At 58.6% G+C, this 15,268-nt stretch overlaps 1 protein-coding gene across 2 annotated transcripts in view; it reads left to right on the top strand.

Moving 5' to 3' along the window:
* LOC118732247 (aminopeptidase O (putative)) overlaps window positions 1-5,601 on the top strand; it is a 287,553-nt gene extending 281,952 nt beyond the window's left edge. For both annotated transcript variants that reach the window (XM_045570737.1, XM_045570736.1), the window contains 3 exons: window positions 232-318; window positions 1,887-2,031; window positions 5,115-5,601. In XM_045570737.1, coding sequence (XP_045426693.1) covers window positions 232-318; window positions 1,887-2,027 — 228 coding nt within the window. In that variant the 3' untranslated portion in view covers window positions 2,028-2,031; window positions 5,115-5,601. The remainder of the gene's footprint in view (window positions 1-231; window positions 319-1,886; window positions 2,032-5,114) is intronic.
* The last annotated feature ends 9,667 nt before the right edge of the window (window positions 5,602-15,268 follow it).

The following is a 15,268-nucleotide window of genomic DNA, read 5'->3' as shown; positions in this document are numbered from 1 at the left end:
GGCTATTTTTGCTTCTGTACTTCATTCTGCAGAAGTTACAGCCACAGTGTGCCGAGCGATTAGCTGAGGTGGAAAGGCGTTGACTTGGGCACAGGTGTGTGTGTAGGACACCGGGTCCTGGCACATCCCCCCAAGGATGAGCGGGGACTCGGACACAGGAGCTCCGAGTCTTAAACGCCCGCGGCAAGAAGAACCTGCCAGTGTGGCTTACTGGGCTTTCTCTCGTTTAAGGTCCGCCATCGGTGGTGTGAGCTCATTGTGAAGCACAAGTACACGAGAGCGTACAAAACCGTGGAGGAGTTCCTGCAGGAGGACCAGGTAGGTCGTTCCTTGCAGTTCGTGCTCTGCCGTGCTGCTGCCTGGCTGTCCGGGACCCAAGGATAACAAATACTTAAACATTTTCCAAAAGTCTGAGGGTTGGAGGAGCTCAGTGTCCCTTAAACGCACCGAGCCTTGGTGCTCGGAGGCACCGTTGGTTTCACCTGGGGTGGCCGTGGCCACTACCAAGTGAGGCCTGTGCTGACTTCGTGGCATCGCAGACCTAGGGTCCAGGTGGCTCGGTAATGCTGGTCCTGACAGCCCGGCCGCGGGAGCAGTCTGTCTGTCTGTCTGTCTGCACCTGTGACGCCAGACCGGCCTGTGCTGAGTGTCTTTCCTGCTACCAGAGGAGAGTGGTCATCCTCCCGGGAGCCCGCAGGAAGCGTGCGCGGTGACCGTGTTGGGGGATGTCCTCCGTGCCACCTCTGTGCCCATCCACACTTGTCCTGGCCTGGCTGTCCGTGCGGGACATGTGCCAAGGAGTCTGTGCGGCTGGAAGTCAGCCCGCAGCTCCTGTGGGCTTGACCAGTGTGTGCCCGTGAACGAGCTTTCTGCCCAGCTGGGGGCTGATGGCATGGAGCGTGTTCCAGTCGGGCGGAGAGCGGGGGCAGGGCAGACAAAGGGGCTTTTGAGAGGGCCGGAGTAGGGGGGCTGCCGGCACGGAAGGGCTTGTTATTCCCACAAAGAAAAATGCACGACTTTGTACCAGAAGAAATGTCACATTTGCACAGTGGAGCAGGAGGTGTTTGGAAACAGAGTGGAGTATAAGGAGGACAAAATGCAAGAGAAAATTAGGTCCGTTTGAAAACCAGAGTTAACTACAGAGTACTAGAATCATGAACTTTTCTAAATACAGATTATCGTAGCTCAGCCTTCACGGGAAGAATTTGTGAGCCTTTGGCGCTGTCGCTGAGGTCCCCTGTTCATTTGCCCAGCAGAGACCACGGCACAGCTAAGCGTGCAGAGGAGGCACGCCGAGGGCTCTCGGGTCTTCAGAGCACAATTGGCTTTTTTAAAACGAGGGAAAATGCAGACGGGGGTCCTCGCAGCACTGCGTCTGGAGCAGCAGAGCCAGCGTTGGCCTCAGGGAGGGACGCGGTCGGGGCTGGAGCAGCAGGCATTGCCCAGGCGCCTGGTGGTGGTGCTGCGGTGGCTGCGTGTGGCGCGGCGGTCTGCGGCCCGCAGTGCCGAGGGCACCTGTCCTGGGAAGGAGCCGATGTCTCAGGACACGCACACAGCACCTCCGTGCTGCCGTGAGCTGCGCCGAGACCCCTCTCCTCCAGAGCGTTCCTGCACGGCCATCGCTAGAGAAGCGCTCACGGTCACCACTTTGTCATCAGTTAAGTCCCCACGGTTCTGTTGGTGGAACTGAGAGCTGAGAATTCCGTAGAGTTTCAGTGGAAGCCAGAAAGAAGGGGTTGAAGACTACGGTTCCTCAAGTACAACTATTCAACTGTCTGAGCTTTTCTGGGGTCTTTTGTAATTTCTGGACCAGCAAGTTTGTGTGAAACAAACTCAGACTGGACACAGATTTCTTTGTCTCCTCCTCTCCGGCTCTGCCCCTGCAGGCGATGGGCATCTACCTCTACGGGGAGCTGATGGTGAGCGAGGACGCCAGGCAGCAGCAGCTCGCCCGCCGCTGCTTCCAGCTGACCAAGGAGCAGATGGACAGGTGCTCAGCCCAGGTGGTGGCCGAGATGTTGTTTTAAAGAGGTAACTCTCCCCTTCCTCTCCCCGTTGTTCGTTTCTAACCAGATTTCTCCTGGGAGCCCGATGGACCAAACAGTGAGCCTCGAGCGCCCCCAGCATCAGTCCTCCGCCCCGCACGGCGCCTGCAGCTCCGCGCTGGGAGGGGTCGCCGGGAGCAGAGCTGTGCGCCCAGTAGGACAGCTCTCCTTGGCTTTATCCCTGTAGTGACAGAAGTTGGGGGAGCACATTTTGGAGATGGTTAGGGGTGGCCTGGGAAGCCCAGCACGAGAGAAGGGTGGGCAGGAGTGCGTGGCCAGCGGCCCGCTCCTGGCTGTGTGAGAGCTTGGTGCTGCTCGGGTTGGCCCTGCTGACCCGGGAGCCGGGAGGAGCCCTCCCGCCAGAGCCTGCCTCTGGCCCCCGAGCTGCGCTGCGGCTGCAGGCGGCTCGCCGAGCTGGGCAGACTCGCAGGGAGTGCTGAACTCTGAATTGCTTTTCCTATTAAGATTTACTTCCTAGCATTAGGCTTCCCGTGGAGGGTCATGCATCTGAACAGTAATTGAGCAACGGCCGGTAACGTCTTCAAATAGAACTGTGGGTTATAAGTGTGCTATCTCTCCAGCAACCATCATCCCCAGGTCTCAGTTTTTCTCCCAGGTGTTGCATGCTGTACATAGGGCATCTCTAATTTGGTATCCTTTTAAAAACATGACAGTAGATGTCAATCATTTTTCATGTTCTATAGCTTCTCTCTATATAATTTTAGTGGGTATTTAATATTTTATGTTGGTCTTCCTAACCCATTGTTGTACGTTTAGTTTGCTGTGTCTTGGAAAACCACTTTTGCCCAGTATGTTTACGAGCCTGCCTCACTGGAAAGCAGTGGAATGTGAGGAGGAACGGCTTTCTGAACCGCGGCTGCAGGGCTGCAGGGGAGGCGCTGTGTGTGCCGCTGTGTGTGCGGGGGAAGGGGGTGGAGGGGATGGAGGGGTGTGGGGAGTGAGGGGGTGTGTGTGCCGGGGAAGGGGATGGAGGGGGTGGAGGGGTGTGGGGAGTGAGGGGGTGTGTGTGCGGGGGAGGGGGATGGAGGGGATGGAGGGGTGTGGGGAGTGAGCGCTGTGTGTGCGGGGGAAGGGGATGGAGGGTGTGGGGAGTGAGGGGGTGTGTGTGCGGGGGAAGGGGATGGAGGGGATGGAGGGTGTGGGGAGTGAGGCGCTATGCGCAGACATCCCAACAGCGTTCCCAGGCGGCTTCCGGCCCTGGTCACGGACGGGCCAGTTAACAAAACAGAGCAGTTGCAGTTACCTTATTGCCAGCCTCCGACAGCGACCAGTGTAAATCATTTCTCTTCCATGTTCAGTTGCATGGGGAGTTTGTGTGTCTTGAAGTGTGTGAAACTGCCCTGGGCAGACTCCCGTGCTCGCCCGTCTCAGCGTGGGAACCACAGTGGGCACGCAGCTCTCACGGCTCTTGGTGCCGTTTTTGCCCCAAGCAGACAAAGGAGTGGGCCTGGCGAGGAGTCTGTTTTCTCCCTCCCCTCTGCACTGGCCCTTCCTGTCCCTCCCCTTCCAGATGAACGGGGTCACATGCGTCCCCTCTGCCCGCCCGTTAGGACCAGGGACTTGCTCCTGCCAGCAGCTGGGGGCCTGGCAGACCTCCCTGAGCCCAGAGTCACAGGAGGGACGGCCGTCTCCACCAAACCTGCCTCAGTTACGTTCAAAACTGCACTGGCGTTTGTACGGGCATCTCCGAGTCCTTTGGTTTAAAAAAACTGCTCTAGGACAGCACGGAAGTGAAAGACAAACATAAAACCGTGCGGCAGTGCGGCCGGCCTGGAGGTGCTGGCGCTCGTGGCCGAGGACCTGGCTGTGCGGTGTGGGCCCGGCGCGCAGGACGCGGCTCCGGAGTGCTCTGGCTGCTTGGGTCCCTGGCATGCTGATTTGTGACTTAAGAGTAAAATCACATTGCCAGGGATTACCACGCAACCACGACCTTGGCTGCTCTCCAGAGCCAGAGGCGCTCGCTCTCCGCAGGGGAACGATGCACTCGGTAGCTCTTCCCGGAAACAGAAGAAGCCAGCGGCCACGAAGACGCTCCCGCCTTTCCAGCGTGCCCAGCTGGAGACCTCTCTGCCGAGGTGCAGAGCTTAGCTGATTGGTGAACAGTGACTGGTTTCCGCTTTGTTCACAGTGGCTAAGTTCTGCACCTGAAGAGAAGGTGAGATGGGACAGTAAGTTGGAGCCGCTGGGGCAGAGGCTGCTGCTGAGCGGGCAGCTCGGGTGCGAGCCCGATTCTGGAGGAGAGACCTGCTCAGCCCAACGATGCACTTCCTCTTGTCGCCAAAGCGAGGAATGAACCAGCAGGCTACAGAACGAGGACTCTGACTCGATAGCTCTCTGAAAGGTCACATGTATTTCTCTCTGTAGAAGTGGTTTATATAAAACACTGAAACCAAATGCATCACAGTAGCCGAGAAAAACTGTCGTGGTTTGTTGCATGTGCGTGGGGCTGGGTGCGCGGGGAGACCCTGTGCTGCTCGGGAGCACCGTGACTCTCTCTTGTGTTTGCAGCCCAGGCCTCTGTCTCCTGCAGCCCAGGACGTCGGCAGCTCGGCTGAGGCACTGCTGCTGCGGCTGTGGATTGGACCCGCCCTCCGGTGCCTACTGAGCTGATATCAGTTCTCATTTACACACTGGCTCAGTTCAGCAGGAACAGGAGTCGAGCCCTCGAGCAAAAAGCCTGCCTGCTCCTAAGTGCCCAGAGGCTGCGACTCCACTCGGCGAAGACCGGCCTCGGCGCTGGCCGCAGACCCGTGCCGCGGGCGCCATCTGTATGTGTCCCGTGGTGTGCACGTGGGCAGGGCCGTGCAGCTCCAAGGGCCAGTGCGGGGTGACGGGCTCGCCTCCGTCACGGCGTGGAGGCGGCTCTGACACGGGCTCTGGTGTCCGCATTGGCTCCCACAGCCGTGTGAGCTGCAGACCATTCTCGGGGCTGTGAGAGGGGGCAGGTCCCCGCCCGCCCTGCCCTCCGCCACCTCCAGAGCGGGAGGCACCCGAAGGCCCAGGAATTCGGGGTGAGCGGGCAGTGATTTTATTGCTGTTTCTTTGCAGGAAAGATCACAGTGAGATGCTTTCTCAGAAGCTCCTAGTAGCCCTGGTGGGACCAGGATGGCATTGACCCCGGACATGAGAGGAAGGTGACAGGGCTGCTGGGCCGTGAGCAACATGGGTCCACGTCTGGAGCTCCTTCCCGCGGCTGCTCGCAGCAGGGCACACGTGAAAGGCCCATCCTCCGGGTCACCTCGTCCCCATCCCGAATGTGCCGCCTCGACACACTGAACCCGCCAGGGTCAGAGCAGAAGGCAGTTCTCATGAGCCACCGAAGAACCTGCGGCCACGGAAGACCTGCAGACACTGCGGGTCCCCCATCCGCGGCTGGCGCTGCATGGGCTGCTCCGGCTCGTTTCAGAGAGACGCTGCAGAATTGTTTTGGCTGATAGTTCTGTTATTTACATACTTGCCAAGATTTTAGTGCCATTTGGTAAAAGTATGGGATAAGAATCTAAGATGTATTTAATAATAAAATGTAATAGATTAATGGTTTTGGATTCCTGTTTGTTCCTGAATTTAATTAATACTGTGTTTAAGAGGCAGCCTGACATCGGTAGTCCGACAGGCATGCGCAGAGGCCCTGCCTCGCAGAGCCTCTTTCCCACCCACGTAAAAAGGGCGAAACCAGCCTCCCGCACGGTGCACACGCAGCTTAGAGCTAGAGCAGCGCCAGCCTTGCTGTCACGTGATGGCGAGGGGCGGGGCGGGGCCAGCGTGAAAGCTCTGGCGCCGCCTTCACCTGACTGGCCAATGGGGTGGCGGCAGCCTCTGCAGTTCCAGAGCCTCAGGGCTGCCCAGCTGTGACTCCTGGAAGGGTCCGCTCTGCGCAGCTGCGTGTACTCTACGCATGCTTGTGCTGCTGTTACATTGGTAGAAGAATCCAGACGTGATTTTTAAATTTTTAAAAAAAGGTTTACTTTTTGTTTTGTTTTTAATTATTTTATTGATTTTTCAGAGAGGAAGAGAGAGGGATAGAGAGTTAGAAACATCGATGAGAATCATTGATCAGCCGCCTCTTGCACACTCCCTACTGGGGACGTGCCCACAACCAAGGTACATGCCCTTGACCGGAATCGAACCCAGGACCTTTCAGTCTGCAGGCTGATGCTCTATCCACTGAGCCAAACCAGTCCCGGCATGATTTTTAAATTTTAATAAAATACAAGAAGGCTGCTTTCTGTGAAGATGCCTTTTCCCTCCCTCTGGAAGGTGTGAAGTGAGGTGGAGCCGGATGGGGCGGGCACAGACACACCCACCCAGCGCCCACGGCAGACAACTGGCACCTCCGCGTGGGCTGTGGGCACCGGCTGGCCCGGTGGTTTGGTGCGGCCCCGTGTTGTAGAACGTTAAAGCCACACTCTCCCGCCTTTAGAAACCACAGGGCCGAGCCAAACTGCCACGTGGGATTTTGCACTACGATGGCTGGTCCCCTCCGTGGCCGCTGGCTCTGAGCCTCGGCCAGGCCAGCAGGCTGCAGTCGGTCCCGGAAGAGCCGTCAGAACCCAGGCGCTGACTGTGGTCGAACCCGAGTCTGCTGACAGGCACCGTGTGCCAGGTGTCCGCAGGGGCGGAGGAGTGGCCGGCAGCCTGGGGCCTGTCTGCGCGGCGGCCGCACGGTTACCGCCGCCCGGAGGCTGCGGAGGGACCGCTTTCCGAGCTGGCCCCGCTCCTGGGAGGCTGTGGCCGGGGCCCGCCGAGGCCCCGGGAGCCCACAGTCAGTAAGGAGACACAGAAGTAAGACTGGAACTCTCCGTTTTAAAGCTTTTCATCTTTTTTAAAGCTCCACCTTGGTAACTGGAGGGCCACTTGGGACTGATAGGATCTGAGTTGGAAACTGGCTGAGCCTGCCCCGTGCGTGCCCAGGTCGGGGAGTGCGGGCGAAGGGAAGTGCCTTCCCAGACAGATATTATTCTCAGGGTCACGTAGTGAGAGGCCCAGCCAGTGCCTCCGAGGGGCCTCCAGCCACTCAGCCGCCCAGACTGGGGTGGGCGGGCCAAGGACGCTGCTCCCCGGGCCCAAACGTGAACCTCCATCCTCACGCCGGTCCCCATGGGGAGGCCGCGGAGACCTGCCGAGCGGGAGTCTGGCTCGCTTCTTAGCACCATTCCCGGGGCTCCCACCCCCAAGACCACGTCTGCGGCCTCTGCCCCTGAGCGGCCCGCGGGCCGAGTGCAGGGAGCACCGCAGGGGGGACAGCGAGGCGGTGCTTCCACCGAGCGGAGGGTCCGCACCAGCCCACACGCCGGCCCCTCTCCAGCGAAAGCAAAGCCCCACACGCCGGCCCCTCTCCAGCGAAAGCAAAGCCCCACACGCCGGCCCCTCTCCAGCGAAAGCAAAGCCAGCCCGGCCTGTCGCTGCGGCCTCCTGTCTGTGAACTGGACCTGAAGGGGCTTCAGCAGCGGCCATGGCAGGGAGCGGCCTTGCAGGTCGCCGTGCCGGGCGGGCGGGCCGGATCGGGGTTAGGTGATGCTCCAGGTGACGCCCGGCCCACGGAGCCCCGGGCCCGGACACGCCCCGCAGACTGGGGTGGGGGGCGCAGGCTTGGTAACGGTAACGGGTGGGAGAGGAGGCCCTGCCCTGCGCGCAGTGAGTGGGCAATGGCCGAGCAGCTGCCCTGTGGGAAGAAGCTGCCTCTCAGAGCGCCCAGCGGGCTCCGCAAACCCGCAACCCGCGGTTTACAGCACTTTAATTGGAATTTCAAATCAGAACATTGAAATAACAGGCTCCGTCCCGAACGGGGTCAGAGATGGCGCACCAGCAGGCAGAACTCGGGGCCCACGTGCGGGAGCCAGAAGCGGGAGCTGCAGCCCTGCGGAAGCCGCCCCCGGGGCCCCGCCCAGCCGGCCGCAGACCTCGGCTGCCCCTGCAAGGGGGGCCCGCTCCCCCCAACGCTGCAGGCCTGGGCGGGGCGGGCGCCCAGGACGTTGCACGACCTCTCCCTGAGCTGAGCGCGCAGGTGGGTGGAGAGGCTGTGACCTGACCAGACCCCGTGTCTTCCCATCTCCCGGGCCAGCGCCTCCGCCGCGGGGAGGGGAACCTGAGGGCAGGTGCCCAGCACTGGGCGAGGCACATCCCCTCCTCCCCCAGGGAGCGACACTGGCCGACCAGCAGGGCTCCGGTGTCCCGGGCCCCTCTGGGGGGCAGGGCCTGCACACCAGTTCCTGAGAGGCCAGGGAAGGGCGCTGCCTCTGGGTGGGACAGTTGGAGCACCCCCTCCCGGGGCAACTTGAGCCGAATCACTAACAAGAGCAGAGGCGGCAGCCTCCGCAGGACCCAGCCGTCCGCACACCCGGCCGGTGGTGGCCGACCGAGCCCAGGGGCTCTGGGCAGGCGGCCCCGGAGGCCTGGTGGCGGGAAGGGCCCCTGCACGCGGGGCGGTGCCCAGGGGCCACGCTCAGGGAAGGGCTGAACTCTATCCTGATGACAGCGGCCTGGCCCCTCCCTGGCTGGCCCTGAGGGCTTACAGGTGGAGGCAGAGAGGCCTTAGGCTTAGGGGCTATCCAAGGCCGTTTTACAGACCTACCCCACCTGTGGATGCTGAATCCGACAACAATCTGCTAACTGACGGCTGTGAAAAAAGACTGAGGTCAGAACTGAGTCCAGGAGCCGAGGAAGCTGCCAGAATACAGACTCCCCAGGACTGGCGCTTGGCCTCTGAGGCCGCCTGCCTGGTGGGGGTGGAGGTGGCCATCACAGCAGAGGCAAGAGCCCACTCTTAGGGGCTGGGGCTGGGAAGTGAGAGAAAAACAACAGTGTGCATGTGTGTGTGTGTGTGTGTATGCGCATGCATGTGTGCAGCAAGGCCAATGTAGAAATGACCCCGTTTCCACCTTCTGCAGCAGCTCACATAGCCCAGATCTGGTCTTTGGAGATAAAGAGGTTCTCAGCCCCAAGAACTGGAGTGGGAGACGGGAAAACTCCGAAGGCCTGTCCCCAGTCCCTCACACCCCATCCCACCCGGGCTCCCCCAGCCTGTGCTGGCTGCTGGCACTTCACCAGCCACTGCAGCTGCGCTGAGGGCGGGGGCGGGCTCTGCCCACTGCCCCACCGGCTCCTCTGCCTGTTCCCTCAGCCCAGGACGTGCTTTTGCTGTGGGGCGGTCTGGGAGGTGCAGTCACCCAGGATCCATAGTCCCGGAAAGTTCTTTTCTGTGGAGATGTTTCCCCCTGTCTCAGGCAGGAGAGGAGCCTTGGCCGGATTTGAAAGGGGAGGGGGGATCGCCCTGGGTGAGCCCTCCGTGCTCCCCACCACCACCCCCACTCTCTACCCTCAGTCGGCGGGTTTCCACGTCCGGCTGCTCAGTCTAAGCCTCCAGGACTTTGAACGTGTGATGCTGCAGAGGGAGGCTCTGGGTGAGAGGCGTGTGCCTGAGGAGACGCAGGGGGTTCGGAGGAGCCCATGGTGGTCGGTGCTGGGATGGACACGTGTGCGCTTGTGGGGTTACAAAGGAAAGGAGGCACTTAATGGGGAGGAGCTGTAGCTTTAGGATCGTGTCAGCTTTAATAACCCCACGTGCGGGCCCGGGCGCGGGCGCGGCAGGCAGAGCCAGCCGGGGCCTCACTGCGGAGGCTGCCGGTCCGCTGGGGGCTCGGAGCCCAGGCGCGGGCCAGCCTCCCGCTGTGCTGGGGCTCATGGATCCAGCCACAGCGAGAGGCTGCTTTTCCCAGGAGAGCGTCCAGCGCCGGCACTGAGTCCGGAGGGCGCGCCTGCCGCCGCTCAGCTGGCGCTGGCCTCCTCCCCTGCTCGGCGCGACAGGCCAGGGCGAGCCTTCCTCACTCGACGCCGACCGGCGCCGCTTTGTTGGCGGATGTAAACGACCTGTGAGCCCAGGTGAGGGCCGCCCCTGTTCGCCTGTCCCCGCTCCAGCCCACCGCTGGTGGGGACGACAGGAGAGGCTCCGCAAACAGGCCGCGCCGGCCCCCCGCCGCCCCGCCGGGAGCGGACCCGCGCCGGCTCCCCGGGGACGGAGCGGCTCCAGGACGGAACGAGGCTCCCGCTGAAGGTCACGTACCGGGAGGCACTGGCCCACAGCTGCCCACGGCCCCGGTGCAGAGCCCCGTCTGTCCGACAGGGGCCGCTGCGCACCTTCTGCACCTCTGTCCTCCAAACCCTGGTAAGTTCGCTGCACGATTGTGAGAATTGAAGGAATGAATTTATGCAAAATCCCGAGAACAGCCTGACATCAGTTATAATTTATGTGCTACGTATTCTTGGTTTCCTTTACTTAACACATTGCGGCGGATCGCGAGCGTTCTCGTGCTTTCATATTACACAGTGTGTCACATAATGTTTAAGGCACGCCCCAAAATCAAATACCCATTGCATGTTGAAGTTATTTATTACATGTTCTTACAAGCTACGTCTTTTTAAAGTATGATCCTTTGTAAAACGTTTGTACTCGTTCAATAGAAGCTGATCTGGTCGCTGGTGCACAGTGTGTCCAGCACCCTCTGCCCGGGAGCCTTTGAGTTGCTGCCACCAGGCAGCTTTGTGAACAACCCTGCGGGCAGGGACCTGGGCCCGTGCGTGTGCGTGTGTGCTGGTGCAGGTGTGGGCCCGTGCGTGTGCGTGTGTGCTGGTGCAGGTGTGGGCCCGTGCGTGTGCGTGGGTGCAGGTGTGGGCCCGGGCCCGTGCCTGTGCGTGTGTGCTGGTGCAGGTGTGGGCCCGTGCGTGTGCGTGTGCGTGGGTGCAGGTGTGGGCCCGTGCGTGTGCGCGGGTGCAGGTGTGGGCCCGTGCGTGTGCGCGGGTGCAGGTGTGGGCCCAGGCCTGTGCGTGTGCGTGTGTGCTGGTGCAGGTGTGGGCCCGTGCGTGTGCGTGGGTGCAGGTGTGGGCCCGGGCCCGTGCGTGTGCATGTGTGCTGGTGCAGGTGTGGGCCCGTGCGTGTGCGCGGGTGCAGGTGTGGGCCCGTGCGTGTGCGTGGGTGCAGGTGTGGGCCTGGGCCTGTGCGTGTGCGCGGGTGCAGGTGCAGGTGTGGACCTGTCCGTGTGCGCGGGTGCAGGTGCAGGCCCGTGCGTGTGCACAGGTGCAGGAGTGGGCCTGTGCCTGTGTGTGTGCGCGGGTGCAGGTGTGTAGTTCCTGGATGTGCTCCCTGTGGTGGGGTCCCTCCAACCTGAAACAGGCAGGCTCCTCTGAAGATCTGATCCCTGTTACTGGATACAGCACAAATATATACTTAAATCTTTATTCAATATTAGATTGTGGTAAAATGGACATAAAATTTACTATTTTAGTCATTTTCAACTGTGCAATTCAGTGGCATTAAGTACATTCACATTGTTGTGCCGCCATCACCATCCATCCCCAGAACTTCTTCCTCTTCCCCAGCTGAACTCCGTCCCCTTTAGACACTCACCTTCCTCCTCTCCCCCCCCGCCGTATGCCCTGAGTGAATGATGCAGTGTTTGCCCTGTGACCGCTTATTCACTTCGCAAAATGTCCTCAGGGTTCCCCATGGGGAACATGTTTGAGTTTCGTTCCTTTTTGAAGGGTGAACCATATTCCGTCGTCTGCGTAGACCCCGTTTGTCCATTCCCTGTGGAGGGCATTTGGTAGCTCTCCCTTCAGCTCTTGTGAGAAAGCTGCTGTGCACGTGGACGGACAGATCCCCGAGGGTCCTGCCAGCACACTGTTCCCGAAGCTTTTTGTCTTTCCCCCCCGGGTGGAAATAATTGCATTTCTCGTAAGCTGTGTTAAATATTTTAAAGGTTTTAAAGTCGTGTGCGTATTTCTCCTGCTGTCGATTTGTGTGCTTGTTTGTATCCTGGCCAGAAAGTGTCTCTGTTGATGGCTTTTCCGTGCTGATTGAAAGCAGCACTTCAGAAGCGAGAAACTCCGCTCTGTCCTCTGTTTCAAACCCCCCCTCCCCCCACGCCATTTGTTATTTATGTTTAGGTTTTGGTTACTTTGTTTTTTGTCTGTATGATCAATGCTATTCCCCTTCTTCCGCGGTTTCTGGGTTTTGCATCTTGCTTAGAAATGGCCTTGAGGACCCAAATGCTGGATTTGTGGGAGTCTGCGGTGACGAGGGGGTTGGGGGGGGCCTCAGGGTGCTCCCGCCCTCTGCCCGGCACCCTCGCCCAGAGGACCAAGCAGCCTCCCTGATCAAAGGGCCTGTGAACTCGCACCCTTGGGCGGCCCTTGGGTGTGGGGGGCCCGAGGCTGAGGCAGGGTTTGTGTGAAAGTCTGCAAACCCAGGAAGCAGTGAAAGGTCAGTGAAAGGTCACATTCTTTCTACAGGATGGGAGGGGGAGTCCCGATTTTATACGTGACCTTTTTATTTTTCCAAGTGGCAGCCGCCCTCCTGGCCCCTCCCTCTCCAGCCAGACCTGCCGGCGCCCGCTCTGGAGAGCCCATGCCCAGCAGGACCGGGCCTGGCGTCTGGTAAAGGGCGAGGACGGGCATTTCACCCAGGAGCCGGATCCCACCTGACTCCCCACACCGTTTCCCTCAGACGGAAGCCTTTGGCGGGCACCGAGCCCATGCAGGCGGATCTAACGGCAGCTACTGGGAGCCTGGGTGTGCCTGTGACTGCCCGGGCCTTGGCAGGGAGAGGGTCCCGGGAGAGAACACCGCACCTTTACCGTCATCACTGGGCAGGCGTCAGCATGGCCCTGCGGTGGCGTGTGGAAGGCTGTGCTGGGCAGAGCTGAGGTGCGGGGTGAGGGCGGAGGGCGGGGTACTGTCCGGGGGTGGCCAGGCTGTGACTGAGCAGGTGTGGGCACGGGCTGTGCAGCGAAGCCCCTGGAGTGTTGGAGCTGGTGCTGTGTGTTAGAATATTGGAGGTGAGCTCAGACTGTGAAAGGGGGTCTGGCTGCGTGGGGCCTCAGAAGCCATGAGGACACTGAGCTCACGTGAAGAGGGAGCTTTGGAAATGCCCTGAACAGTGTAGGAAATGCAGGTACTCCCACCACCATCTCAGAATTACAACTGAAATACAGAACAACCGCATTCAGAACCGCCTGAAAGCTGGCGGAATGGAAGTCTGCAATGAGAGAAGTAAAGACGAAAGCACACTGAGACTGGTAAGAGGGTGGAGGCTTGGACCAGGCTGGCCTGGCACCCGCAGGTGCTGTTTTGTTTTGTTTTGTTTTGATCAGGAGGGAGACCATCTGTGGAGGCTGCCCAGCCAGCCCCACAACAGACCCCCAGCCCAGGGTCCCAGAGCTACGGCCGTAAAAACCAGCAGGGATTGTGGCTGAGTGACACACAGGCTGCTGGAGGACCAGGTGCTCCCTTAAAGGGCCAGTGCATGACCTTGCGGAGACTCCTAGCACCAGGTGGCAGCTTTAGGGGACCCAGACACAGTCAGGGAGGAGCTGGACTGTCTGCATTGGGGCAGGAACTTGAAAACAGCTTTCTCACGGGATCACTCTCCCTGGGCTGAGACTCCCTGTCCACAGGGCTGACTGGCAGCCATATCTGAGTCTCCATCAGCCTGGAGCACACTGTTCGCTTCATCCTGGGGATTCCTTGAGACCCTGCCCCATCCAATTTGCAGCCTCACCCAAGCTGCTTGCAGCAGCTTTTCCATATGAATGGCCTGTCCTGGATCATGCTTCAGACTTTGCTAAAACCTCTCAAGCAAGCTGCAGTGGGACAGTTTGCCCCAAGTCTATAAAAAAAACAAGACCTGGCACCGGCACCAGCCTCCTTGCTTCACAGCTGGGCCTCACCTGGGCACCTCCAAGCCCAATACAAAGAGCAAATAGCAGCCATCTGCAGGTGGCTCCAGGCAGTGGCTGACTTTTCACCTCCCTGGAGGTCCAAGCCAGTGCACCTGGGGGACATTTTCAGACCATAACAGATTACAACTCTACACATCCACAAGGGACACACTCAAGAGGCAGACTCAGTGAGCACCTAAGCCCCACTGAACAAGTCCTGCTCCTGAGGGGTATTTCCTGCACAGCAGCTCTCCCACTGCAGTAGCAGTTGGTCCTCACAGCCAACTGGCCTAGAAGTCAACTACTCCTAGTGACGGCAACAACAATCCAGGCTCAATTTCAAGATTTTGCACACAGCCCACAAAGGGGCGCACCTAGAGTGCCCAGCTCTGGTGTCTGGGGAGGCTGAGCTCCTGGGCCTTAGAGGTCACCCACTACACAAGGCCATTCTACCAATTCCAGGAGACATAGACGCTCTACCTAATACATAGAAACAACACGATGAAGCAGCCAAAATGTGGAGACAAAGACACATGTCACAAATGAAGTAGATGGAAGCGAGAAAACTTCTGGATACAGAGTCTAAAACCATGGTTATAAGGTTACTCAAGGATCTTCAAGAGACTTTCAAGGATCTTAGAATGTAAAAGACATGAAAAAGTTACAGTCAGAAATTAAGCATAACTGAAATTTACAGGGATCCTACAGTAGAGGATTCTGAAAATCAAATAAATGATTTAGAATATGAGGATGCAAAAAGCACCCAATGGAAAAAAGCAAAAAGAAAAAAATCCAAAAATGTGAAGATAGTGTAAGGAGCCTCTGGGACAACTTCAAGCACACCAACACTCACATTATAGGGGTGCTGGAAGGAAAAGAGAGAGGGGAAGATATTGAAAACCTATTTGAAGAAATAATGACAGAAAACTTCTATCTGGTGAAAGAAATGTACTTACAAGTCCAAGAAGCAGAGAGTCCCAAATAAGAGGAACTCAAAGAGGCCCACACCAGAACACATCATAATTAAAATGCCAAGGATTAAAGACAAAGGGAGAACCTTAAAAGCAGCAAGAGAAAAGCAGTTAGTTATCTATAAAGGAGGGCCATAACCCTCTCCCTACACACAGTCTCACTGTACTTTCAGAGGGAAGGGGTGAGATGAGAAGAGATTAACCAAAGATCTTACCTATGGACACAGACAGTAGGGTAGTGAAGGCCTGGGGCAGGTGAGAACTGGGTGGCGGGGGGAAAGGGGACATCTGCAATACTCTCAACAATAAAGATTTTTTAAAAATAGTGTGAATGGTGGTCCACTGTGAATTCCCACATCCTGCATGGTTCAGGGTTTAAGCTCTGGAAGAAGCTTTCACACAAATGAAAGAGACAAGACAATAATACCCTGTTTCCCCGAAAATAAGACAGTGTCTTATATTAATTTTTTCTCCCAAAGTTGCGCTAGGTCTTATTTTCAGGGGATGTCTTATCTTTCCA

This window comes from Pipistrellus kuhlii, unplaced genomic scaffold (assembly GCF_014108245.1).
Source record: "Pipistrellus kuhlii isolate mPipKuh1 unplaced genomic scaffold, mPipKuh1.p scaffold_m20_p_36, whole genome shotgun sequence".
Taxonomy (NCBI): Eukaryota; Metazoa; Chordata; class Mammalia; order Chiroptera; family Vespertilionidae; genus Pipistrellus; species Pipistrellus kuhlii.
The sequence above is the reverse complement of the archived record's forward strand: the minus strand, read 5'-3'. Positions and strand labels throughout refer to the sequence as shown.